Source organism: Nuphar pumila, chromosome 5 (genome assembly GCF_984573655.1).
Source record: "Nuphar pumila chromosome 5, dmNupPumi1.hap1.1, whole genome shotgun sequence".
Taxonomy (NCBI): Eukaryota; Viridiplantae; Streptophyta; class Magnoliopsida; order Nymphaeales; family Nymphaeaceae; genus Nuphar; species Nuphar pumila.
The window spans coordinates 10,271,267-10,297,940 of NC_143253.1; the positions used below are offsets into that span (position 1 = coordinate 10,271,267).

The following is a 26,674-nucleotide window of genomic DNA, read 5'->3' on the forward strand; positions in this document are numbered from 1 at the left end:
AAGAAGAACCAGAGGGCTTACTTCCTAGTCAAATGGAAATGGCTCCCTATAGAGGAAGCAACGTGGGAGAAGGACACTACTTTATGACAGTTTGCGGATTTGATCCAAGCCTACTTAAAAAAAATCAACCCGACGAGGATGTTGGATTCATCTAGTGGGGAAGGCTTGTTAGACCTCAATAAACCATGTGCGGCATGCATAGCGCGCGGCATACGCAGCAGCGTGCGCGGCATGTGTGGAGGCATGCACGGAATGAGGCACGTCATTCGGATGGTTGATAGCGTGTGGCGAGGAGGCGCCCGCATTCGCCAAGGGGTGCGACCCAAGTGACGGTTGATGGCATTGGGCGAAGAGGCGCCTGCATTCGTCAAGGGGTGCGACCCAAATGACGGGATGCTTGAAGGCATGTCTCTTGTAAACTATAAAGATGTGACGTCTGGGCATGCAAGCCAGACCTGAGAGAGTCGTATTATATGTGTGAATAATATAAGTGTTGGGTTCTTTACATTCTGCTTGTGTCAAAGAAAATCTTTCGTTACTGAGAGGCTGAACGAGGTCGCGGCGACCCTTGTGCTGGCGCAAGGTAAATTTTAAAGGTGAAGTTTGAACTTGTGACAGTTGTCCATTATTAAGCTTTGATATGGGTAGTCTCTCTTTTAGATACCTTTAAAACATGTGTACACATCAAAACTTGCTTAATACATGTTCTTCACTAAACAGACTGTGCAGGTTCAGATCCACAAAATGTTCAATGGAAGCATTTGGAAAATCAGTGAGACTGACAATATGGTTCCGAAGATACACATCAAATCTTGCTTAATCTAATACATGTTCTTCACTAAACAGACTATGCAGGTTCAAGATCCACAAAATGTTCAATGGAAGCATTTGACTGACAATATGGTTCCCAAAGACACAAAATATACAGTTTTTTAACGTTTATACCATCGATAGTCCATACTGCCATGCTATCTAGTAAACCTTTTTATGATTTGTATAACATTGTATTGATTTATGGCCTTCATGTGTTTAGTGAAAAACAGATAATTTAATTAATGTTCAAAGTTTAAAACAAGTTATAAAAAATAGAAAACAAATGCTTGTACCGCACAAATCATCATGACAAAATAATTAGGTTTATTAATTGAAATAATTTGCCTAAAATCATGCTTTTGGTAGACACCCCGCATCTCGAAGAAGTGAAATCAATACAATTTGGAATAAAAATCATTATGAGGAAAGAAAGAAGTAGACCAGCAACAAAGGAACATAACAACGCAGTTCTTGTCGCCTACAATAAGAGAGACATGCTTTTGGCTTCTCTATGATAAAAGTTCCTTTTATAAGGCAGCAACAAGGCAATGAAGTAGCTAACATATTATTCACAAAGGCGCTCATTTTTTGCACTATACTTATGGTTCCAAAAGCCACTTTTTGCTTTTAGATTTTTATCAGCTATCTTTTGGCTCAATCTTGCGAAGAATCATACAACAGTGGATAGATTTTGTAAGATATACATACATATATATATCATGCTGAATGAGGGTGAGATAGTTAGGGGCTGGTAAACAGGAGGGCCAATGAATCAAACATGAGATGTTGTTCAAGCTCAGTTTGTTTTTGTGGGGAAGTTGAGCCGAGTTTTCTTGTGCCTGGGGCTAAACAAACCAAGTAGAAATTGGCTCGTTACAGAGCAGATATATTCTTTTAAAGCTGGAAGTAACAGAATTTAAACTCTACACGTATTGAGCTAAGCTCAAGCTAAACTCATTTACAGAAAAAGTGCACAAGTCTCAAAGCTGGAAGTAAAAGAACTTGAACTCTAGATCCGTTCGGGTTTCAAGCTGACTCATTTACTGAAAAAGAGTCACATTATTTCACCTTTGGAAGCAACAGATTTTGAACTCTAAACCTATTGTGCAAGCCAAACCTATTGTGCGCATTTATTAATTTATTAAACTATATGCGCTGCACACGAGGTTAAAACCACGAACAGCACTGCTCGTCCCGTTTCTCAGCCCCCCCCCCCCGCAGGTACACACCACAAACTCCGCTCCCAATATGCACCTTCACATTCAATTAAAGATGGAGATCAGGTCAGAAGCCGCCTTGGATGTCATTCATCCACGAGATGAAGGGCAACCCAAACACCAACATTTTCCCTTGTTTTTCAGCAGTTAATTTTTTGTGCTTCATCAAGAACATGAATTACTCTAAAAATTTGTGGGACCCCATCATGGTGTTTGGGTTGTTCATCGCATTGATGAACGGCATCCAAGATACCAACATTTTTCCTTGTTTTTCAGCAGTTAATTTTTTGTGCTTCATCAAGAACATGAATGACTAAAAATTTTTGTGGGACCCCCATTGTTTGGGTTGTTCATCGCATTGATGAACGGCATCCAAGATACCACTGTCTCTTAAAGATGCGCATCAGATGACAGGATCCAGGCCTTTAAATTCCTAATAAGATCCAACCGGTACTATATGAGAAGACTTGGCACCTATTTCTCAGGGCACACACGTCTCTCCGCGCTCTTGGTTTTTAAAGGAATAAAAAAGGTCCCATTCTTGTCATTTCTTACTGATCTCAATCGAAAATGACGTTTCATGTAGTAAAGGTTGTTGGTGTACTTCACATCCAAAATGAACATGGATGACCTATTGTGCTCCCCCTGGGAAAGAATGCACACTCGGCTCTTGCCAACAAAGATACTAGCCAACCTGCCACTTCTACTCCCAGCCAAAGCACAATGGGACAGGCTTTTAACTGGCATCTTGAATTACCTAAAACCTGCAGCATAGGCATAGTATCCTTGTTTTCCATCAGGCAGTATGTGTAACAGTGATCTCTGTGTAAAATGCATTTCAACCATTTCTTCAATATATGTGGCCACAAAATTTCCTTGATTCAAAAGAAAGTCCAGATACAAACTGATACAAATGCAAAGAAAATGCTACCTGAAGTAGTCCAAGACAGACAAAACAATAGCTAAATATTAAAGAATGTAGCCCCAGGGGTTCTGAAAAGTAACAAACAATAGCCATCCCTAGACAGATCCACCTCCTGCAAGTTTGTACTGCATTTCCACTGCTTTCCTGTATTCTGCAAACCAAACAACAGAAGCCCACGGCGTGTCTTAGAAATAGGAAGCAAGTGTCGTAAGTTGTAACCTATATCCCACTCCTAACGTGTACTTGTATCCCTTGTAGACATTGGAAATCTTTGGTGGACAACTCAAACAAGTTGTTGGTGGAGGTTCATATTATATTTCTATGTAGGCCTTAAGATGTACCCAGTACCGTCCATCATGTACCTAAAGTCTGAGTGATATGTATATGGAAATTGACCAACTAGGTGAGGTGATTGCCCTTTTCTAATGGAATATCATTCCTCACCATGACACTGCCCTTTTGGGTAACAAGTAATGGTACGGTCCAAATGCGATCGTGTAGTCCTTTCATCAAGCAATAAGATAAGATGTGTTCAAAACTTCAAAGAATGAGCACAAGGACCAACACGGTAGCTTTGCTCACAATATACCATATAAATTTTAATCATGCAAACAGAAAATTGAAAGCCAAATCTGTGATACCTTCTTGGTTGCTCCATAACGCAGCAGCTGAAGTGTTCAATGGGGAGTCATTATTTGGTTCTGAGAGAGAGAGAGAGAGAGAGGTGTCATATTAGGACCTTTTGCCACTGAAAAGATTAAATTAGCTAAAAATTTTGGTGCTTGTCTCACCTCCTAGCAGGCTTTGAATTGACAACAGGATGGTCCTAACATCATATGCAGATGACCATTTATCCTAATAAAAATACCAAAAGTTTCTGTTAAGAATCTCAGATCCAACTAAATTAGCAACAAAAAATTAGATGAAAAAAGAAAAAAAAGAAAAGAAAAAAAAAGATGCCAACCTGAAGTATGTCCAAGCAGATGTTACCACAAGTATCAACATTGGGATGGAAGCACATGGTCTCAAATTTAACCTTTGGCGGTTTAAACGGATACTCGGTAGAGAAACACAAGGAGAGCTTGTAAACCATGCCTTCATAGACGGTATCCTTGCTCCCTGTGATGGATCCTTTCCAGCAAAAGATGTTGTCGCCCTCAGGGAAGGCCGAAATTCCCGGATCTCCACTCATCTGAGGTGTTTCAAAAGACAAAAAAAGGAAAACTAAGCTGGGTAGGAGAGGAAGTTATTGAATGGCAAGAGAAGAACTGAGAAAGAGAGGAAAGAAACAGGAAAGGGTGGTTGATAAAACCTACCATTAAGGCCATTAGTTCAGATTGCAACCTGTTTCATGTGCCCCAAAAAAATCAAGAAGTCGTTAGACAGCGCAAAAAGGTCTGGAAAAACCATGAGAAAAAGGAAACCAGAAACAACAAGAAGGGGAAGTTGCATATACATATATCAATTATCTCTTTAAAATACAGCTCCCAAATTGATGAACCCAAAAAGAAAAGAAATGTGTTTAAGAAAGAAACCACAAAAGTTAATCTGAGAGAGCAAACAGAGAAAAGAGGGATTCCCAAAAGTGTTTGGGAAATGCCAATCTGATGAAAACCCAGAATGGGCATGAACATCCCAAAAGAATCCGATCAATGGAGAACACTAAAGTAAATGGGGGAAACAAGTATGTAAACATGAGAAAAACAACGGAAGAAAACTGTAATCTGACACAAGAAGGTAACCAAAAAAGAAGGGGAAGAAGAAGACTCAAACCTTCGTGTAACGGATTGGCTGTCTATGCTCTTAGAGACCATCTGGGCCTGCTTTGCCGGAGCAGGAGACATCGGCGGTACAATCGGCGTGTTATCTTGATACTCTACCGATCTTTGACGGGTTGAATCCTGATAATCAGAGGGAGCCATTCTTGAAGAAGCGGAAGGCGGGAAGAACAGAAATTGGTGTTTTTGCTTTTTCTGCTCTCTCCCCAGAAACGAGAAGGGCAACGATTGATGAGTTTTGTTTGAGAAGCAGAGAGAATATAGGATATGAAGGATAGCTTCTGCTTCTTCACGCGAGAGAGAGAGAGGTGCTGAGAAATTATATTGGGAAGGCAACGGCAACGGGTCTTTTTGTCTCTTTAGTATTTGAAAATTTTGAACGTTAGAGATGGACGGTACGTGTTGCTGCATCTCAACGACTAGAAGGGAAGTTTGCCGTCGCCAGTTGGAATGTTCTATGGCTTTCGTAACGGGTTAATATTTGCTGCTGTTGAAGGCACATAACTATCGAACTATCGAGTGTAAATCACCTTATTCTAATACTTTTTAGATTTTTTTTTTCTAGATCCGACCTTAAGGGTTTGTTTAGTAGAAAATGAGTTTTGAATCGTGTGATTGTGAGATATAAGCAGGTTTCTTTAGAGCTTCAAAAATCAACGGCCCACAACACACTGAAATTTCAAAAACCGTTTATTAGTAAACAAACCATGTAGATCATAATTGTGGGTTCTGAGCTTGAAAATCTATACCTATAAACGAAAATAAAGGTGTTTTCTACCCAATAGTTCCGTACCTTCATTGGTACCGAATATTTATTCTAAGTTAAATGCCAAGTTTATAGGACCCAAACTTTTTCTGGGTATATGTTTTAACCCATTTAACCATAAAAAAAGATGGACCTGGACCCACCCAAGTGCAGATATGGGTAGTCATTGCGAGAACCAGACCCAGATTGGCATTATTAGCTCGGATCTGGATCTTAATTAGGTATGTCTCTGTGGACATGGCAACGATGTGGCTGAGTTTGATTTCAGACCAAATGGAAAAAACCTAGTTTGATAGAATGAAAGGGACATCAGGACCGTCCCATTGTGATGCGGCCAAAAAACCTTGGACTTGTTTGATCAGGCTTGGACTTCGAGTGCCAGATCAAGTGACGTGTGGACTTAGTTTTGTAAGTATCTCTCAAGGAATTAAGACTTGGATTTCGGATCATGCAGTTGGGAGGGTGCCGGAGAGGATTACATGATGTGTCTAAACGGATTTAGAGAAGGAAGCAGTCGGTTGGGAATCAGCCAACACAAATATCAAAAATTTTAAATTTCAACTCCTCTAATAAATGCAAGGTATTTACAACTCCTTAATCATAAGGATTCCGATGGGTTCATAAATTTTTTATGGTTCAAAATTTTTATTACCTCAGTAAATTATATATTCACCTATTTTACTTTCATTATTAACTGCAATAATGGTGCAGTTAAGAGGCTAACAACTAGGGGTGAAAACTTTGGCCCACAGCCCACCTGTTATACTCACGGGCCTAATCAAGTCAAGCAAAGCTTTTATATATATATATATATATATATATATATATATATATATATATATATATATATATATATATATATATATATATATATATATATATATATACACACACGGGTCAAGCAGGGCCGGTTTCTTCTGGTTATAAATCAAAGTTTTACGCCACCGGCATGATGACCTTGGGTACGGTAGGCTGAGCCACCACGATCATGTCCTTATTTCGGGTGTGGTTTCTTCAGGTTATAAATAGAAAAAAAAAAAGGCCAAAGGGGGCTCCCCTCATCTGATAGGAGCAACTTGTAGGCATCACAAAGCTGAAGGGTATGTTTGAAAGCTAGAAAAACTCTCTTAGGAAAAGAAAGTTTTGCCTATGAGAAGTTTTTCATAAGAAAAATTTTTGCTTGTTTGTGTAGCATGAGAAAAACAATGTAAAAAAGTATGGAAAAAAATTGCCGGAGGTGAGATGGGTGGTAGTGATGGTGGTGAGATGGACAGTGGTGGTGATGGTGAGTGGTGGTGGGGAGTGTAAAAATAAATTTTCTCTTGGTAGTAAACATTCCTCAACCACTACCCCTGAGGAATGTTTCTCATCAAAAAGTGTACTTTTTAAAAAACTCTCTCAACGAAAAAGTCTCTCATTTGGAAGGGTCGAAAAATCTGTACGATTTTTTTAATTTTGCATCACTTTTTCTACATCTTTCTTGCTTCCAAACATGCCAAAAAGGATGTTATGAGTTCAAAACGCACCGGTATGTGTCCTTTGCCAGAAGCCCAAGGTGGGTATGCTCTCTGGTGGACAAGGGAGACTTAAAGTTTTTGCACTAGTAAGTTCAGATGGTTTTCCCTTATTAACTAAAACAATAAAACTCCTGGATTTCAAGATCTAATGATGAGGAACCTATCTAAAGGCATGTTTGGTAATGTCTCATGAGATTCAAAGTCTCATGCATACGAGAGAATGAGAACCACAAGGGGGGGGGGGGGAGGAGCAGGACTGGGCTGTAGCCCAGTCCTGCCTCCCGAAACAGTTATTTTTTTTTTAAAAGCCCAGTCCTAGCCCAGCCCTCATTCCATATGAAATAGATTTTTATCCATTTTTTTAGCCCAGTCCAGTCCTAGCCCAGCCCTGACTGCAGCAAATAGTTTGATTTGTCCATATGAATTAGTTTTTTATTAATAATTATAGTCATTTTTTATTTTATCTCAAAAAAAAAATTTGGGGGGCGCTGCCCCCGAACCCCCAAATTTTTCTTTTTTTTGCTACAGCCCTGTTTGCCCCCCCCCCCCCTCACATGAATCCTAGCTACACCACTGGGCCTATTGTAATTCTGATTCATATGGCTCCAAATCAAATTTGATTCCAAGTCGCTTGTGGTCCAGCAAACCAAACTTAGGGTCCCTTGGACAGTAAAACATGGATGAAGACTTTGGCCCATAAAGGACCCCCATTAGGGTTCATCACGGTTGCCAACACGGCGAATCAAACTCAGGACATTTGGGAGAGTTCTTATGATCACGGCTCATTCTAGCCAAGTGGTTGGGACCGTGATGGGCAAAAGAAGGGATCCAAGACCCGGGTTTTGAACCACAACCAAATCAAACGCGCAACCTTCTAAGAGTCCTATTCTTTTTCAGCACATTTTCCTCTAAACATGTATGTTTCACCAAACCCTACCTGCTTTGACACAACCATGGTGACAAAAGTTAAAAAAACAGCAAAATATCGGCAGCCAAAAACTTGCAAGAAATTATTATTTTTTAAACCTCGCATTTTTGGCAAAATCTTGACAATAAAAAATATATTTAAAAAAAAATATAAATTTTTACAAGAAAGTATAAATAAATTATATTAAAAAATAAAAACCACACGGTTTCTTTATGATAAATAGCCGATAAAAACATAAATATCACATTTAAAACGTGATATTTATGTTTTTGACGAAAAACTCATGAGAAATTGAAAATATCACGAGAAATAATGGTTTTTAACTTTTGAGTAGTTTCTCGCAAGATTTTTAGTAAATCTCGCCAGATTTGTCATTACGGACACAACCTATGTGACAAATAACAGCAAGATATTGAATATCTCGCGATAGTATTGTTGGATACTCAAAGGCAATGAAACCCCAATAATATCGCAAGATATGGAAAATCTTGCTTGTTTCCAAAATATCATGCTTTTATTGCAATTCTTATTTTCATATATTGATATATCTTATATTTTCTTTTTTTCTCTATGGATTTAATATACCCTAGATTTTCCTGATAGTTAAAGAAACAAATTTTGATGTCTCACAAGTTTTTTTCCCTGGCCAAGAAAATTCTAAGAACTAGATTTGACACTAGGCACAAACCATGCAGCCATTTAATTTGTCCAAAAGGAATTAGTCTACATAAATATAACCAACTTGAGAAATTAACAATAAATAAAATAAACCACCATATAGCATATACTCAATGTTATAAAATCACAAAAATTTAATTTTTAGATTTTTTTTTAAATTTTTAGATAAGCCCTCGTTTTAATTTTACTTAATTGTTAAAAATATGGCTTATTATGTCGCCTGCCTTTAAAAGATTCAGTCTCAAGTCTCTTGAATCATTTCATGAGTGCTCTAAACTGAAAAGTTATTGTGTACCATAACAATCGTCGGATCACATCTGACACACTTATCTACTTGGTGCTTCAAAAAATACTAAATTACTTGGATCATATTCAGTCAAATCCAGACTTGTACACAATCGGACCGGATCACGATCAGATCCAGGTACCAAACAGCTTAACAAAAAGCTGGGGCGCTGGTGACCGACTTGGACTCTGGACATGGGTCTGCATCCAAACCAACTAGATCCATAATACCCGACCTAACTCACAAATCTCGGTGTGGGCATTTTCTCAGTGAAGGAAAATCTCATGATAAATTAAAAAACTGTGCTTTTTAAGAAATTGTCAAGAAAATATTGGTATATTAAATTTTAAAAATATATAAAAATATAAAAACAATATATATAATATAAAAATATTTACATATAGAAAATATAGATATTGCAATGGTAATGGGATATCACAATAAAAGTATGATATTTTAAAAAATAACATTTTTTGGAGATAATATGGGCTTTTGAAAATCATGAGGTTTAAAAAAATGGCCGATAAGCCCCAAGGGATTTGGTATAATGGAGGGGGCCTTGGCTACTAGGGGTAGTCAGGGTTCCATTCCCATAAGCATTAGCCCATTGTATTAATGAGGGCAAGAGATAAGCCCTGGATCAACCGAGGATTGACAACTCCCTGGGTCAGTTTTGTGAAAAGTGTTGAGGCTTGGACTAAAGCGTAAATCTCAATTTTTTTTTTGAAAAAATTAATTATATAACTGAAAAATACAATGTCTTCTAACTAATTATATAACTGAAAAATACAATGTGTTCTTCTTCTTATGAGATTAACATATAAAAGTACTTACGGCCTCGCCTCAAGGAGCACTTTTAACATCACTGTAAGGGATCCACCACGGGGACAACGGCCTTAAGTACAGTAGGCTTAGCCAACACCACTAAGTTTCTCATCCAGGATGGTTTTCCCATTGTTCATGAAAAAAAGAGAGGGTATTTTGCAAATTGGTCACTGCCTTATTACCCATTAAATCGTTTCCTGCATTTTCATTAACCTTTGCAAATTAGTTGTCGAGGTTAAAAGTTGTTAGTTTTCCTGACGGTAACTGTTAAAGGGTAAACATATTGTCCTTATAGGAAGACCTATTTGACTAAGGTAAGACTAATTAACAACTATTTAATAAAGGGTATTTTGGTAACTTAATTATCCATAGTCAGTGTTGTAATAACAGTGAAAAAGGCAATGACTGATTTGCAAAATAACATAAGGCAGGAACCAATTTTTCAAAAAAAAGCAGATAATTGTTAAGTTGCAACTATGAGTCCATGATCACAGTGCAATTTGTGGTAGAACACGTGAAGTAAAGACTAGTGAGTAGAAAGTAAAGGCCCCAAATGAACTGATACCTTCTCTCTGCCTACTGTAGCTCATGCATTTATACCTTACCAACAAAAGCATCCTCAAATTACGGAGTCCCTACCTTGAGATAACTATTTGATTCTATCTCACCAACCATGTTTTTTTTTATATTTAAAACCGCCCTTACGAACAGAGGGACCTAGCAGCACTGGCTCTGCCTGCCGTGCTTACGGTTAATGTCCTGACAGTGTAAAACTCCGTGGGCTTTCCCCTTACTTCCAGAGAGTTGACTGGTTTTGGTTCGTGCAAAGGGTGACACTCATGAGATTTGAACCTAGACTGCCTACTAACAACCTGTGCCGAACCCATATGGGGGCACCAACCATGGTTAAAACAACAGAATTGAGAAAACACTATAAAACTTAAAGCTTGGATAGAAATCTAACACAGAAAGATCTGGAATTACTTGGTTATTACTTCTTACTGGTAAACAGAGAAAGAGACTTTTTGTTGGGGGAGCCATCTTTCAATTAACATCAGCTCAAGGTCCTCAACACGCATTTTAAGTAAAGATTGCATTTCCCTTTCTAGAACATTCCATATTAGATAAAGAGGAGGCCTCAGCTGGCTCTGTGCTATACTACCAACCACCTAATCTGATGCAGAGGGCACCATTCAAAGCACGTGTTCATGGACCTGACTCTCCCACAGATGAAATTTCACATCAACATATTGTCACCTTACCCCGCTGGTGCACAGGTGTGTTGGTAGCTTTCAGAGGTAGGCCACGTGAGGTAGAGTGGTCATGCGGCTCCACCCAATGTTTTCCCTCGCTTTGCCGTGAATTCTTCATCGTAAAAAAATCAACAAATAGATGCCTTAAAGGATTAGAAAACAGCTAAGGTCTAAGACCAAGTAGTTTGCAGGACCATCCCCACGTCTTGGTCTCAAAGCAGTACCCTTGGGTCCCTACAGACCACTGTACTTTCCTTTTTTTTATGACAAAGGAAAACCCTCAGCAAGAACCAGATCACTTAGTGAGCCCACCTCTCTGCAAGGTAAAACTTCGAGTTGAGAACACGACGACCCAGCCTTACATGACTCAACCGTGATAAAGCAACAACAACCCCACACCAGTAAGATTGGATCATGAGCCTTCAGCTTGACGCAGGACCCCAATGTATCTATTATAAGGCACACTATCAAAGCTTACTGATGATCTAGGTAGTTTAGCAACAAACAAGCCCAATTGAATGATATTATGGTGCCAACGTGAGAGCCATTCAGCACCTGCAAGGCAAGACAGCAAGATGGAATTGCCACTGACGCGGGCAGGTTATATGTTCCCCCCCCCCCCCCCCCCCCCCAGGAACACGTACTGAGCACTGCGTGGTGCTCAGCGGGGTGTAGGGGGAGCCGTACATCCTGTAATGTACGGCTCCCCCTACACCCCGCTGAGCACCACACGGCGCTCAGTGGGGACCCCGAAACAGTGCACACGCAACACCCTCTCGCCACTGACGCTTGTCACCAATTGTGGTAGTTATCACCTTTCCATAACCATTGGAGAGGGGTACCTCCAGTGATTACAAGTCTCTCAAAAAACAAATAACTATGAATCCATGGATGGAACCCTAGAGTTGAAAAGGGCACTTCTCCATTAGAAGTATCATTCAACTCCTTTTCAAGATTTCAAGAAGAGCCCTAAGGACCGGTTCTACCATTGATGAAAAAATAGAGTTATAATTTCTTAAAAAAGAAAACAAAAATGAAAGGCCAGAGGTTGTGGTTTAGTGCATAACAGCATACACCCTTTGAAAAAAAATATTTGCGAAAGAAATGCAATAAATTGACAAAACATTTTAAACGGTAATTTGTTATGAGATTTTCAAAATATCATGATTTTATGGTAAAAATGTAAATAGTGCCTATCATGATATTTACTTTCTTAACTATTTTCGTGAAAAATATGTGCTTTTGTTTTTTATATAATTTTTATTTGTATGTTTTCATAATTTTTTAAATTTATTTATAGTTGCTGATATTTTGCCAAAAAAGATGCGAGATTTATAACATTTTTCAATTTTTTACGAGATTACAGATGCTCAGATAATGAAAACAACTACACCATCTTATTTTATTCCGACTGTTCAAGGACCTAAAATTAACAATGTTACTAAATACCGCTAATTATACACAGACATCACCCAATGTCATCCTCCTGAATCAGACAAATGCAATAGGTTTAAAGCTTCAGCTAGAAACGCAAAAGAAAATCAAACTCCCACACCAGAGACTGATCTGGATCCTTAAAAAGTATGATGTTTCAACAAGACCCAGATCTGAAAACCCACAAGGTTCAAGTCTTTCAGAGTTGGATCCACGTTCCCATAAACAAGGGGCGCATCCATCTTTATGTCACTCTTCCATGGGCTTTTGAATTGCAAGCGAGAAAAAAAAAAACTAAAATGGAACCTGGACCTAAATCCACTCACCATTTAACCAATTTGGTTTCATTTTGTTGGAACCACTGACCCATTTCCCTACAAGTACGGCTGAGAAACAAGCCGAGCCACTCGTGGTTAGACTTGTAAAGAGCTCGTTCAAACTCCTAAAATAAGCTCAGCAAGCTGAATATGAACAGTAGATACTTGGGTCGGCTCAACTCATATAAGATCGTTAATTAGTAAGAAATATATCTTAGATACATTATATATGTTGTAATCCTGTTTCTTCTAGCACTAAAACAATACATTTTTTCTACAAACAAGTCGGCTCAAACTCAGCCCGTTCAACTTGAACTGATTATGAGCTCCAACTCGGCTTAGCTGGTCACAAGAATGAGCTAATCTTGATCACTTCAAGCTCATCTAGTTCAGCTCGTTTACCAGCTACAAGGTCACGAGAACATGATCTATTTCTTCATGTGTGGGCCCCTAGACAGGGCCAACATCAATTGAGAACTCCATATAACGACAGTGTTCAACACATGCTAGTCAAGAACGGCCCTCCTTTAGGTCAAGTTGGTCGGTTGTCTTAAATAAGACCCATCCACCAACTGTTTGTGGTTATTACTACAAGAACGCTCCTACTGAGGGGGATCAGGCCCCCGCAGGGGGTGCAACGTACCTCGTCAATCTCCAATAGACTTGGGTCGGGAGGGGAAGCAGGTGTATAGAGCAGAGGGACGGAAGGCTACATGGGCCCAGGTGAGAGCTCTAGGGAAGGGTCCTAGCTCTGTGCTCAGATGCTTTCGGAGGAAGGTGTGGATGACGACACAATTCAAATCTCAGCACACGACTATTCTCAAATGCTAAACCCCTATTGGTAGATGCGGTTAGGAGGTTTCATTGGGGGGGGGGGGGGGGGGGGGATAGCAACATGAGGTTTGAGTATGATGAAAGTTGAGGGAACTATGTTCTTCCATTGTCAACATCTGATTCTCCATTGTAGAGGGAGGCCTTTTCCTAATAAGGATGTTCAATGAGTGTGACATGCAGTTGGTTATGATGAAGGGGGTTTGGAAGGTTTCAGGTTGCACTCTCCTTGTGAAGAGGTGGTTTCCAAGAATGGAGCTGAAGCTGAAGGAGTGCTACTATGGATAAGGTTGCCCAATCTCTCAGCTGAGCTCTGGATAAAGGATTTTTTCTCAAGGATTGCGCTGAGGGGCAACTTTTGGAGATTGATTCAATCACTTTGAACCAGTTCCTAGTGTGGAAGTTCAAACCAATTCCTAGTGTGGAAGTTGCGATCAAGAAAGGCCGCTCTTTCAAACAAGAGATCATATACGAAGGACGTATTATGTTTTGTCGTAACTGTGATTCGACATACCACAATGAAGTTTACCGCCCAAAAAAGAAGACAGTGGTGGAGAATGGATCAAAAAACCAAGGGACGAGTGGGACCTTAGTGAAGGTGGCGAAGAAAGTTTACAAAGAAAAAATAGTTATAAATAGGAAGGAAAACAAATACAAATTTGAAGCTCTGCAAAATGCAGACAATGAGGAGAACAAGGACTTAGCAGAAACGGTGGGTTTGTCTAGTCATATAAACAAGAGCACTATGTGGCTCTTAGGTCCAAAAGTGGGAGGATATCTCCGGGCGTTGGGTCAGAGGATGAAAAGGTGGATCTCAGGGCCCCTGCTGCAATGGTGATTGAGAATGTTGATCTGTTAGGGTCAGAGATGAAAATGGGGGATGGCCACCAGGTTAGTGAATATGCAGGGGAGGCTGATAAACTTGTTAAAGTCAGGATGGGCTCATTTCCATTCTCTTTCGGCAAGGAGGTCCACCACCCAAACCCAAGGAAGCCCATTTTTATCAGCCCAGAGCTTCCACAGAATTTGGATCTCATCAGCACTCCTCCTCCTGGGTTCGAATTCAACTATGTCCAATGTAACCCGCAGGTTGAACAGAGGAGTTAGGCTAAGGAGCTTGTTGCCCTTCGGCCTTCCAGGAGTGCGCCCGGAAGGTCCTCTATTAAGAGCCATGGACAAAACGACTACATGCAAGTAGGGAGACCGTAAGAACCAGAGGAACAACAAAAGCTCCAAGCCAGACAACCCCTGTTTTCCACATCACTATGATACGACTGTGCACCGAGGATTCAAAATTCCTTGTCAAGGGAAAACAAGAAAATTCACGATGTTATTTACTAAGATAATCAATCGTTACCTTCATTTCAGTGAGAAAAACAAGCTTCGCAGCAGTTTTCTGGAGCTCTTCCAAAAGGCATAGCCTCGCCCATTTACGCTCCAGGACCCTGTCATTCTAGGCTAGGCACCACATTGACGATAGCGGAAGGGTCCATCTTCTTTCCTTCCTCAAGAGGACACACATACACCAATAGGATTAATCAGTTGCAGTGATAGAGGAAGCACACTTTGAACTGCTTGTAGTCTCTGGAATCTATGCATGATTCACCTGCATAGTTTTTTTTATTTTCTAGTCATTCAATATTTGCAAGGCCTACAAAAATTCTCAGGTGAAACTGATACCCACCCACACTAAAGGAGGAAACCCAACCACCAACATTCCTCTGAATCCACAATGAACAGAAAACGACCTTCTGATGGCAAAGAAAAAACCCCACCATTCCGACAGTCAGATACCCAAATCCGAAAGCAAGTGCCGCAATAAATCCAACATCATCAAAATCCACAACTTATATAACAATAATAAAGAATATACCGCCGCAAAAAAAAAGCAGATCCATTTATGTAAGAAATACGCCTCTGACTCCGACAATAGAATATCTATTTCTCGATTTCTCGATTTGAATGAGGAACCAGTCATATCTCAGCTTCTAATTTCAGAACTTTAAATAATGAATCAAAAATTATCAAAGTTTACTTCCCCAACAGAGCTCTTTCATTAGCAAACTGGTCTGCTCTCTTACGCCCACTGCAATTCCACCAGCCTCCATTCACCGGATACGCTTCACCGGGACACGATTGATACCTTGTGGTCTTATTATACAGAGATCCATACCGTCTGGCCCCTTCTCTTTTCCGGCCATTTCCATTACCACATCCCCGGTTCCTCCTACCCTGTCCTGCTTGCTCATAGTTGCTCAACTGTGTGAATTCATGGTTCCCATCTTGGAGTTTTGGCGAATTATCAAAGTCTTTTCCCCAACCATATTCAGCACCATTGTCATTAACCGGCCAATCCTGCAAACCAGCATCATCCCATCCTGAACTGGTAATGGGGGTAATTCCCTTGTTTTCAGGATGAAGCTCACAACTATCCCACGAATTCCGGGCTTCTGAGATTTTTTTGTTGTTCTCTGCATCACCTTTCCACCAAGCTGGTTCTTCTGCAGCCGAGTCATTTGCTTCCCGGACCTGATCATCACAATCTCCCCATCCTGAACAAGGGAAGGGACTACTGCCTTGATGACTTGAGAAAACAACAAAGTTATCCCAGTTGCCCAATGATCCTGGTTGGCTGCTGTTGTCTATGTCATCCTTAGATTTGTCTGAGACATCTGCTTCTTGTTCCAAATACATTAGGAGCTCGGGGTCGGTATCGTCCACAGAATTCCAATCGATCTGGTCGATGTAGATGTCAGGATCAGGAAGAGAAACATCACATGGAAGGCCGTTGATTTCGGCCCAGAAGCGCTTCTTAGCATTGGAGAATGCTTCTTCCCCGGCTGAATCGTTCCACTGAACCACATTTTCATACAGAGGCATGATCTTCTTGGTTTCCAACACTTTCCACCATGGGATCAAGCAGACTTTGTAGCAGAACTCCTTTTCCCAGGAAGGAACAGTTGGCTTCCAAGAACCTGTACAAAGTATTACCAAGAGAAGTTAGAAGATTGTAATCCGAGAGCAGAATAGAAAACAAAGAGAATGCTCAGAGTACAATGGCAAGAAACAGGGGCATCTTAGACCACTGCCCAAGAAAACAAGTATCTAAGGAAAAACAACCAACAGTTACATGATGGTGGCTTATCAGCTCACCATAATCTTATATGAAGCAAATATGAAATACCAAACAAAAGGTTATTAAAAAAACAAAGAAACCAAAAAGGTTTTCCAACAGCCGACTTTAAGACGAAAAACAGAGAAAAAAGTTGATGAAATCCTAAGAACTGTATATTCAAATTGAAACGAAAACAAACGGTGAAAACATAACATATGGGTCTCTCTCTCTCTCTCTCAATGAAGTAACACGTCATCTGAAACCGTGAAAGATAACAAAAGGGATTATCTCAACACCATGAAAAGAAAAAATTCGGATCATAAAACTCAATCACATACGGGGTTTTGATCATCAGATTCTACCTTACTCTTTTGACATCTACACCGCTTCTCGCTCTGCGATTACTTCTTCATATATATATATATATATATATTAAAAAAAGAAGAAGAAAAGAAGTCCCAAAGCACAAAACTGGAAACCTAGATTCCCAGAGGAAGGGAATCCAGAAAGAAAAAGAAAAAAAACAGAGCAAGAACTCTACCGACCAAAACCTCACAAGATCAAAAGGAACTCCAAAATCCAAAACTCTAAAACCCAACCACCAAACCAAGAGCTCCACCAACACCTCGATTTCCACCGATCCCAAACAAAAGATCAAGAAAAGCAAAAGCCGAATTCAGATTCAAAAACGTTAAAAAAAAAGAAAGAAAGAAAGAAAAGAAGGAAATCCCCAAATACCTCTAGGCGGTTTTCCAAATCTCTGTTTGGACGTCGACTTCCTCACCGGCCACTCCTGCGATCCCCTCCAATCTCCCATCTCCAAAAATCCCTAGAAAAGAAAAACAAAACCCCGGGCTCGTTTCCGACCCAAACGAAGGAAAAAACGAGGCGGTTTCCCACCCAAACGCAGAGAACAAAGCAGGAAAAACACAGCGGTTCTCCGAGACCAAGAATTCACCAAACAGGGTAGTGACAAAACTGGGTTCCAGATTGCACAGAGAAAACCAGGCGGTCTCCCGAAAACCGAGTTCGCAAAGGGACGAAGACGAAGAAGAGTCGAAGACGGTTGAAAAGATCGGTGATTTTGCCGCTAGTTTTTTTTTTGTTCGGGGGAGGGGAGCGTTTGCCTGTTTCTCACGCGATATTTATATATAACAGAGCCTGGTTAAGATTGAACAACTATCCCTCTATTTGAGAATAATTACAAGAATACCATCGTACAGGCATCCGTGTTTGCCTCTTTACTGGTTGCGTCATATTCGTCGTCCGTCCGTATTTCCACTTCCGACCTATGGCTATTTACTTTAATGCCCTTCATGTTTTTATGTTTACCCGCTAGGCAGGTATCTCTCGTTTTAAGCCGTTGATGTTCGATGGTCTAAAGATTAGATGAGGCGGTCGCGGTAAGTTGGAGTTCTGTTTCCGCTTTCTTTCGTGCCTATCTTCGTACAGGGGTTTCCTAGGGTTTTCTGGGTGTAAGTAAGGGTAAAATGGGAATTAAATGCGATTTGTTCCGAAGCACCGGTTCGCTGAACGCGGTTTTCTGTAGTTGGCTTTTTCGGGAGGGACCATGTGGGTGAAGGTATTATGGGTCGGATCCATGGGATGTGGATTTGGAATTTAGATCCGAAACCCGCATCATCGGGGAGCATGCTATTTTCCCTTGAAAGTGGCGCTCAAGAGGGAAAAGGATTTCCAATGGAGGGAGGTGCGAACTTATTTTGATAGGAAATTTGTTTTTTGCATTTATTACGTAGGTTCCGCCACATATTTCTGGCTTAGATGTTTGTTTCACCTCCTTTTCAAAGAGACATTCTTTTCCTACGAAAAAGGGCTTATTTCCTAAGAAAGGACATGAAACAAATGCCACCCAGGCTCCACACTCCTCAATATTACTCCCAGCTTCGGCTTCCTGGGTGATCGTATGTAAAGTTTTCTACCAAGTCTCCAACATTTTCTCTCAAAAAAAAAGTTCTCAAACTCACAAATAAGTTAGATCCATATTTGAGTTTTCCTTTTCTTTCAAGTATTTTTTTCTAAATATAATTTTTTGTGTACAAAATGATTCGCTTAAAAGAACGAGATGAGTAATTATGTGAATAGAGAGAATCGAACATCTAAATGAGTAAGATTCGGTTTGACTGTAAGCATCATTGGATCTTACATAATCGAATGAGCCCTAATCGAATTCGGATTCCGATTCAGAGTTAAATGAGAAAGTGAATTGTCCGACTAAATGGATCCTAACAGGTTGTAGCAGTAGTTTGGGTTGGATCCTGAACCTAATGGATCCTAGAGGCTGATCCCACCTTTTCTAGGAATCCAATTATAAGCAGTTCGGAAATTTGGATCTTTGGTTGTTTTGAACTGGGAAATTGTAAGGTAAGATTTGCATTTTATAATTTATCCTGATTGGTTTCAGGTTAAAATGGGAGCTGTCTTCTGCCTGACCTAATAATCCTATCACACCTGGATCAGCTAATTTAGCATTGCCAGACCCGAAAGGTGGTCTAATATATTTCAACCGGATCAGCCTGATCTAGGTTTAATCCGGACCTGGGCCTCCCAAGTGTGACAGTTCAACCATACCCAGCTCCGTATTCCTATCCAAAATTTTTGTATTTAAATAAGTATTTGTGGTTACAGAATCAACTGGATGCAACCAGACCCGAATAATTGTGGGTCGGACATGTCAAGATCGCACTTTCATGTTTACTTTTTCAGCAGGGAAATGGCCAGATCTAGCCTTGTCTGTACTGCATCTGACTCACGTACAACCTACACAGAGTTGGGGCTGAGTAAGATTCCATTCAAGGTCCAGACCCATAAATCTCTCTATTCAGGTCAGGAAATCCAGCACGAGTCCTTCATCGAGATCGGGTCAGAATTGCGCATCCTTGTGGTCTGATAACCCTAACCACACATCTTTTCCAATTCCTATCCAATAAAAAATAGGAAAATTTTGGTTTCCAACACCAAAATTGGATCCAAATCCAAATCCAATTCAGCGATCAATAAGAGCAAATGCCCAGTCTAAAATCCGGGTAAAATATCTGCTACTATTGTTAGTTTAATCACCATTGCTAATTTTATCTTTTCAATCTGACCTTGTAGATGCATTTAGCATAGTTAGTTTATTGGGGAAACTCACTTTATATTAGGGATGGCAGTGGACCGGGGGAAAGCGGGGCTCCGCCTCACCTCGCCCCGTTTGGACCGGGGATAAAGGGTATGAAACGGGGATGGAGGCGGGGACGAAGGTTAAAATCCATCCCCGTCCGGGGGTGGAGGCGGGGATGGACGTGCACTTTTCCCCGCCCCGCCTCATCCCCGCCCCAACCACTTTTCCCCGCAATATCCTTGCCTCGCCCCGCCTCATCCCCATTTGAACCGGGGATGGAGGACATGAAACGGGGATGAAGGCGGGGATGGAGGATAAAATCCATTCCCCGCCAGGGATGGAGGCAGGGGTGGAGGATAAAATCTTGAGGCGGGGCGGGGGTGGAGACCTTGTCCCCCACCCCGCCCCACTGCCATCCCTACTTTATATCAGGCTGCTTCGACGTAAAACCCTAAAATCTTTCTTGTTTTTTTTACGACGAGGAACCCTTGCCGAAGCGAGAGGATACCCCCGGCTGGAGTCCCACGACCACCCTACCTTACGTGGTCCACCTCTAAAAGCTATGGACACACCATTGCGCCAGCAGGGTTTGATCTGAAAAACCCTAAAATCTTTCAATTATGAAATTTTAGTGCATTGTGAACAGTTGATTTTTTAAGCTCCTGAAAAACCTGATTATGCATCATTGCCCAAAACATGTTATTATTATTAATATTAAATCAATTATGTCATAGCCATCGAATGGTTAGGTAGTACTATCATAACGGAATCTCATGTTTAAATTCCATGAGAGTATCCTCCAGCTTGCCTTTAAAAAAAAAAGATGTGATATATGTAGGGTTTGATCTACAAAACATTCAAAAAGTAATAAAAAACCAGTGGAAATAAGCTGACAAGTTCGATGGACCTTTTTGGATCTTCTTCTCAGCCAAATCATCTATTCCACAACTTTGATAAGAGTTTTTTTGTCAACGGATCAAGTATGACCCGATCCTGACCCATACAGGATCCTATAGGGTCAGGGTTTGGTTACAAAGAAAGAGGTATGATTAACTATCAGGGTCCCATGAGGTCCGCTTATTAAATGGGTTGGATATGGTTAGTACAATTTTATACCAAACCCAAGTCCGTTTCAATTAAGATCCACAAATTTTCAATGTAAAAAACTTAAAAAATATTATTTTACTGAGTATGAACCGGGTCTGGTTTACCTAATTCTTGTCAGATCCAGGTATGGTTTTTCTTATGAAGAAACCAAACTGACCCGAATCCAGATCCGATGCCCACATTACTTAGTCAGACTCGGATTCGGACCCACCATTTTAGCAGGGGACCGACCGGTTCACACCCTTAGAGTGGAGCCCTCATGGGTCTTTGATAAGAGTTGTACACTCAAACTCTATCCACCTGTTTTGTCAAAATAAAAAATGAAAAAAAACCTAATTCAGTCATTTTCCAATGAACCGGGTGGAATGAAAACCAAAGAGTCTTGGGTTCGAATCTCCCGAGGGTTATCAAAGAGGAAAAAGAAAAGGCAGAATGGTATTTTTGCGAAGTCTCTGCACAAAGAAGGGCAATATAGGTAACTGAATTGTGGTATCCATGGCTAGAGAATTAAGGGAGGGAGCCTTTTTGGTATTCCCTTTTCAAGTGTACTCACAGCCATAGATGCATCGGTCATAGGGATTGTAAAACAGTATGGTTTTGGATTGGATATCCAACCAGCCTTAATCCGTTTGGTCCAAAGTTTGGACAATTGTTGATTCTAGACACATCTGACTATGGCCTTTGGGATGGATATCGGTGTACCCAAATCCATTCAGAGTACGGAGGTTTGTTGTTGCTGTTGTTGGGGGTGAGTATCCCCTACAACCTTTACACAAAACACTGGTATTAGAAACTGTCTGTTTGGGTTTTGGGAAACACAAGGGTACTTAAAACAGGCTGTTGCTTGCACATGAAGTAATAATGCTAGACCTGATTGGGTAGGCGCTCATCATTTTCAAATGATTAGACTGACACTATTGTAACAATCATCACTACAATTTAAGCGCATCATATCACAAATTTGGAATGCATGTAATTAAATTCATACCACTAAATAAATAACGAGCATTATTTTTTTTTAAGTATTTATAGTGTAATTATTGTTGTCCCACACGATATTTCAGAATTGGACATGTGCAGTGCGGAGCTCTACTGAATGAAAAATACATCAAATGCAAGAACGTGCGGTATGCATTCGCTTGATCGGTGACATACGGTGGTAGAACGATACGTGATAGGTATCGGTATCATCGTTAGTACATCACTGTATGACGGCACAGACGTGGAGCGATATTCGGTTAAACAGAGTCAGTGGATCAAAGGATGTTGCCTTTGGAGATTTGGTTAAGGACCTCTCAACTTACAAAAGTTTCTCACCCATAGCGGTTGGACGCATGAGAGTGCATGTGGGTTAGAGTTAATTCTCTCAAGAATCACCTTAAGTGGTTCTAACCGAGTATGGTGACTCGGGGCTAGGCGAGTGAATGCCTAGGCGCGAACAAATGAGTCTGAGTGGTTCTCTTTGTTATGGTGTTCAATCATCAACTGATCTTCGAACTGGGGGCTGCAATGTCTTATTCCTTTAGTGGCGAGATTTTGTCATGTCGTGCGCATGGAGCCGTAATACGCTTCATAGCACACAAGGTTAAGATAAAGTTTGTGCTTCTTTCGAAAGTGATAGCTGGTATGGGACGACAATATACTAAGCGGCATAGACTACATGAAATGCGCATTTGAAAATGCGCTTGATCAGCTTCTGTTAGGCATGTGCGCACGGGGTGGTGCACAGGGCCAATGAAAATGATTCAGTACATGGAAACGTGTTTGTATGCAGCCTTTGGCCATTAGGCTGGCCAGCTTGGCACGCCACGGGTTTACGAAGCATTCTATGCCTGTGACAGCGATATAAAAGCTTGCAACGGTAAGAAATGATCATCGTGTTGCATTGGCTTATAAAAAAAATTAAGCCTGTGACAAATTGGTATCAGAGCAGAATGATTCACGGAGACCTTGTTCTTCATTGTGTGCGACACTGAAGAGGACATCGATGGTTTATCTTGGTTACGTAATTTTACGCAGATGAAGTGTGGTTGGCCGAGCACAGAAGCAAGATGTTGGCAGGATGGTATGAGACCTCTTGTCGATGATAAGCAAAAGTATAAGGTTGTTGTTCAGTTGGCTAAGGGAACGTAGATAAGTCAAAGATTCATGTAAGTTGTGTGTTAGGCTCATAGGTGGAGCGTGACGTTTGACTTGTGCATGCAGAGAATGCACGTTGGATTCGGCTGGATGAATTTGCACATTTGGGTATGGGAGACTCGACTAAACTTCTAGATACATGGTGTGAGTTTTGAGAAAATGATTTTTAAAATAATATTTTTAATGAAAACAAAGTAAAATCCAGACACCAAATAATAAAAACTGGCTCGCATGAGTGGTAGGGTCCGGATCGATCTAAGAGAACGAGAAATACTTCATATTCAATCACACAATCTAAACTACTATTTATTGCTTTGAGAAATAAAAAATTTAATTAAATTAAATAAACAAGAGAGTGTTGTCCCTGCAGAGGGCTTAAACAAATAATTAAAGTGCCTTATTACAAACCCAAATGAATTAAAATAAGGAAAATCCTCATCTAAAAAAGAAAAGAAAAGGATTCAGTACTTGAGTCTTCTTGTAGTCTTGAGAATTGATTTGATTCCCTTTATCATTTCCTTGGTTTGATAAATCAGAGGGAGAGTTTTGCCTTGAGAGCACTTTTGAGGGCACCCCAGAGGGCACTCCGAGGGCACAAAAAGGGGCTCACTGCACGTTCGAACGCTTCTCTGCAAAAATTAAAACACAAAACAAAGCAGTACAAATCAATCTAAACAAGAATTTACTAACTAATGACTAAAAAAATTTAGCAAAAACAATATTTGAATTAACTAAACTAAACTAAAAACAAGAACTAACTATGAATAACCTATTAACAACCTAACACTAAAAGACAAAAATAACAAAACAACCAACTAACAAGAATTCAAGAACTACTTTCTAACAAACTAAGCTTAACTAATTCAAAGAATCAAGAAACTAAAAACAACTAAATGAAACTAACATATATGTTGTACGATTTTTTAAGACTTAATGAGTAAAACTAAAAATTGTTAAACAATATTCAATAACCAGGGACTAACTAGGCGTGCAATAGACTAAAACTATATACTAATTAAAGAATGTGACAAAAGAAAACTAAATAATATAAACCACCTAATTTAATCTAACTAATCCTAAACAAATAAAGCAAAATACGTTAAAGCTATGAAACAAAAAAAAACATGCTAATCTAAATGGATACTACTTTAATACTTTTAGTTTGACTTTACATTACCTAATATAAGACGAAAAAAAAGAATACGTTAACTATATGACAAACTAAAAAGATTTGATAATTTCAACTAACCTATATGGAAATTAATTAATCTAACCTACGTTAGCATGAAACACTATCTTGCTAAACGGCAGAGCCGGACCTGTAAAGAGGCCAATGAGGCTTGGGCCTCAGGGCCCCTGGGCCCAAAAAAAATTTAGGGGTCCATTTTTAAGGCCCGAGCTCCCCATTTGTTTAGAAAAGGTTCGGGTAAAGGTTTAAGGATCAGACCCGGATCCGATTAAACATTAAAAACCCATGTGCCCCCTCATCTTCAATCTAAAACCCCTGCGCCCTCTTGTCTTCTTCAAGAAAAATTTAGTATATTTGAAATTTCAGAAACGTGGGCCCATATTTAAAATTAGGGGCAAAAAAGTTGGGCCCATTTCAACGCGGTGTAGCCAGGGGATACAATGGAAGCCAAGCTCTCTACCCCAAGCGTCTCTCCCAAAAGGAAGCTATCGTTGGTGATCTCCTCTATCTTCTCCTCCAACCATCTCCTGCTCTCTCTCTCTCTCTCTCTCTCTCTCTCTCTCTCTCTCTCTCTCTCTCTCTCTCTCTCTCTCTCTCTCTCTAGAGCGGCCATAGTGTTGAAGCGGTGTCTCCCCTCTCAACCGTCCTTCACAAAGATGGTGCTTCTATGCAATAGCTCTCGATCAGAAAGCTTTGTGATGACAGTCATTGTGCCTCCCAAATCCAAGTGAGTTTGCATGTTTTTTTGTCTCTTGAATGTTGTGTGAGTTTTTTCATTTTTTTCTCTCCTTTGGAAGGGGTGATGCAAATCATGTGAATTTGTACTAGATGTGTTTGTTTCCACATGAATCCATTTGGGGGGTTTTGGTTTGGGATTCACTTTTTTACTGCCCAAAAGAAGGTCAATGCATTTTCTGGGGAATTTTGTGGTGGGGTGTGATGAAAGTTGTGATTGTGTGATGTGTTTTGCTTTTCGGTGCCTACTTCATGAGATTGGTTTCTTGGATTTTTGATTTTTTTCGACGCCTGCATTTTCAATTTGGGCTCCTCATTTGCTTTCCAGAATTTGAGACGCACCTTATAAAATCTCCCAAGAAATTGAAATTTGATACTTTTGTATGTTAATTGCTCGTTAATTTTTAGGTCATTAATTATAGGTATTTTTGTTAAATTCTGATTTCTAATTTATGATTTGTTAATTATAAACAACAAATAATGCCTCCTAAGTATAAATCTGGTGCTCAAAAGCGAAAAAGAAGAGAAAGGGAAGCAATATTAATTCAAAGTCAAACCGGAGCTATCAACAAATATTTTAATAGAACTGTGGAACCAAATGAGGAAGCCCATGAAACCGTGGATCTGAATGAAAATGAGGAAGCCCATGAATTCATGGATCTGAATGAAAATAAGGAAGTCTATGAAACTATGCATTTGAATGAAAATGAGGAAATGAATGAAATTATGGACTTGAATAAAAATGAGGAAGTGAATAACATCTTGTTTCAAGAAACTGAAGATGAAACTCGAACTGAAGAGATTAAAGAAACTGAAGATTCAACTACGAATTTAGAGGATTGTGCAAATTGGAATAACATCGCTATGAAACTCCGAGATTTTTTAGTAGAAATTGGTCCAAAGAGAGTGGATGACATCTTGTTTCTTAAAGACAGAAACAATAGGCATTTTGATTCATCACATTATACATGTGTACTGACAAATGGGCAAACATATGATAGAAGATGGCTAATATATTCTATCTCTTTAGATAAAATATTTTGCTTCTGCTGTAAGTTGTTCAAAACACCACAAATGATGATCAGAATGGGGCAATTGGGCAATCATGGATACAACGATTGGCATAATATGCATAAAGTCTTAGAAATCATGAAGCTAGTAGAGATCATATGGAATGCATGTTTTCTTGGATTGATTTAGAAAATAGACTCAAAACAAACCAAACAATTGATCAGAGTGTGCAAGTTCAAATCAACAAAGACAGGCAGCATTGGAGGCAAGTCTTGACAAGAATAATCTCCATTGTGAAAAGACTTGCCAAAAACACTTTAGCATTTCGAGGAGATAATGAGAAACTCTATGGTGAGAACAATGGCCTATTTTTGCAAATGATAGAAATGGTTGCTGAATTTGATCCAGTAATGGAGGATCACGTTCAGCGTGCTCAAGCATGAGAAATTCAGTATACATACCTTGGACCCAAAATTCAAAATGAGTTAATTTTGACATTAGCCAATGAAGTGAGAAGTGCAATCATTGCGAAAGTTAAACATGCAAAATATTTTTCAGTAATTCTTGATTGTACTCCTGACGCGAGTCGTGAAGAACAAATGTCTCTAGTACTACGATGTGTTGATGATTCGATAGACACACCGAAAATAGAAGAATATTGAATTGAATTTTTGAAGGTGGATGATACA

The 26,674-nt window shown here is 39.9% G+C and overlaps 2 protein-coding genes across 4 annotated transcripts; both read right to left on the reverse strand.

The window, feature by feature from the left end:
• Positions 1 to 2,890: 2,890 nt before the first annotated feature.
• On the reverse strand, positions 2,891 to 15,057 carry LOC149836737 (ubiquitin-conjugating enzyme E2 20-like). The gene is made up of 6 exons (XM_090007099.1): positions 14,926 to 15,057; positions 4,272 to 4,299; positions 3,920 to 4,147; positions 3,747 to 3,810; positions 3,597 to 3,656; positions 2,891 to 3,106 (listed from the first exon to the last, which is right to left on the reverse strand). The coding sequence occupies exons 2-6, from the start codon at positions 4,281 to 4,283 to the stop codon at positions 3,051 to 3,053; spliced, it is 420 nt and encodes a 139-aa protein (XP_089863225.1). The 5' UTR covers positions 4,284 to 4,299; positions 14,926 to 15,057; the 3' UTR covers positions 2,891 to 3,050.
• On the reverse strand, positions 14,180 to 17,778 carry LOC149836738 (uncharacterized). Of its 3 annotated transcripts, XR_016432051.1 has the most exons (4): positions 17,422 to 17,778; positions 15,442 to 16,543; positions 15,253 to 15,319; positions 14,180 to 15,174 (listed from the first exon to the last, which is right to left on the reverse strand). XR_016432051.1 is itself a non-coding variant. In XM_090007097.1 (2 exons), the coding sequence occupies exons 1-2, from the start codon at positions 17,498 to 17,500 to the stop codon at positions 15,600 to 15,602; spliced, it is 1,023 nt and encodes a 340-aa protein (XP_089863223.1). In that variant the 5' UTR covers positions 17,501 to 17,778; the 3' UTR covers positions 14,180 to 15,599. The 3 variants fall into 3 exon arrangements, 1 of the variants encoding a protein (XP_089863223.1); XR_016432050.1 differs by having other exon boundaries at positions 15,253 to 16,543; XM_090007097.1 differs by having other exon boundaries at positions 14,180 to 16,543.
• Positions 17,779 to 26,674: the final 8,896 nt, after the last annotated feature.

What these genes read in the sequence shown, in the direction of transcription:
- LOC149836738 (XM_090007097.1), bottom strand. Translation starts at nt 17,500, where the DNA reads ATGGGAGATTGGAGGGGATCGCAGGAGTGGCCGGTGAGGAAGTCGACG. An exon ending in ATTTGGAAAACCGCCTAGAG is followed by an intron (nt 16,544 to 17,421) that starts GTATTTGGGGAT and finishes TACTTTGTACAG; the next exon opens with GTTCTTGGAAGCCAACTGTT.
- LOC149836737 (XM_090007099.1), bottom strand. An exon ending in TCTGCTTGGACATACTTCAG is followed by an intron (nt 3,811 to 3,919) that starts GTTGGCATCTTT and finishes TATTTTTATTAG; the next exon opens with GATAAATGGTCATCTGCATA. An exon ending in GTTATGGAGCAACCAAGAAG is followed by an intron (nt 3,107 to 3,596) that starts GTATCACAGATT and finishes TTTGGTTTGCAG; the next exon opens with AATACAGGAAAGCAGTGGAA.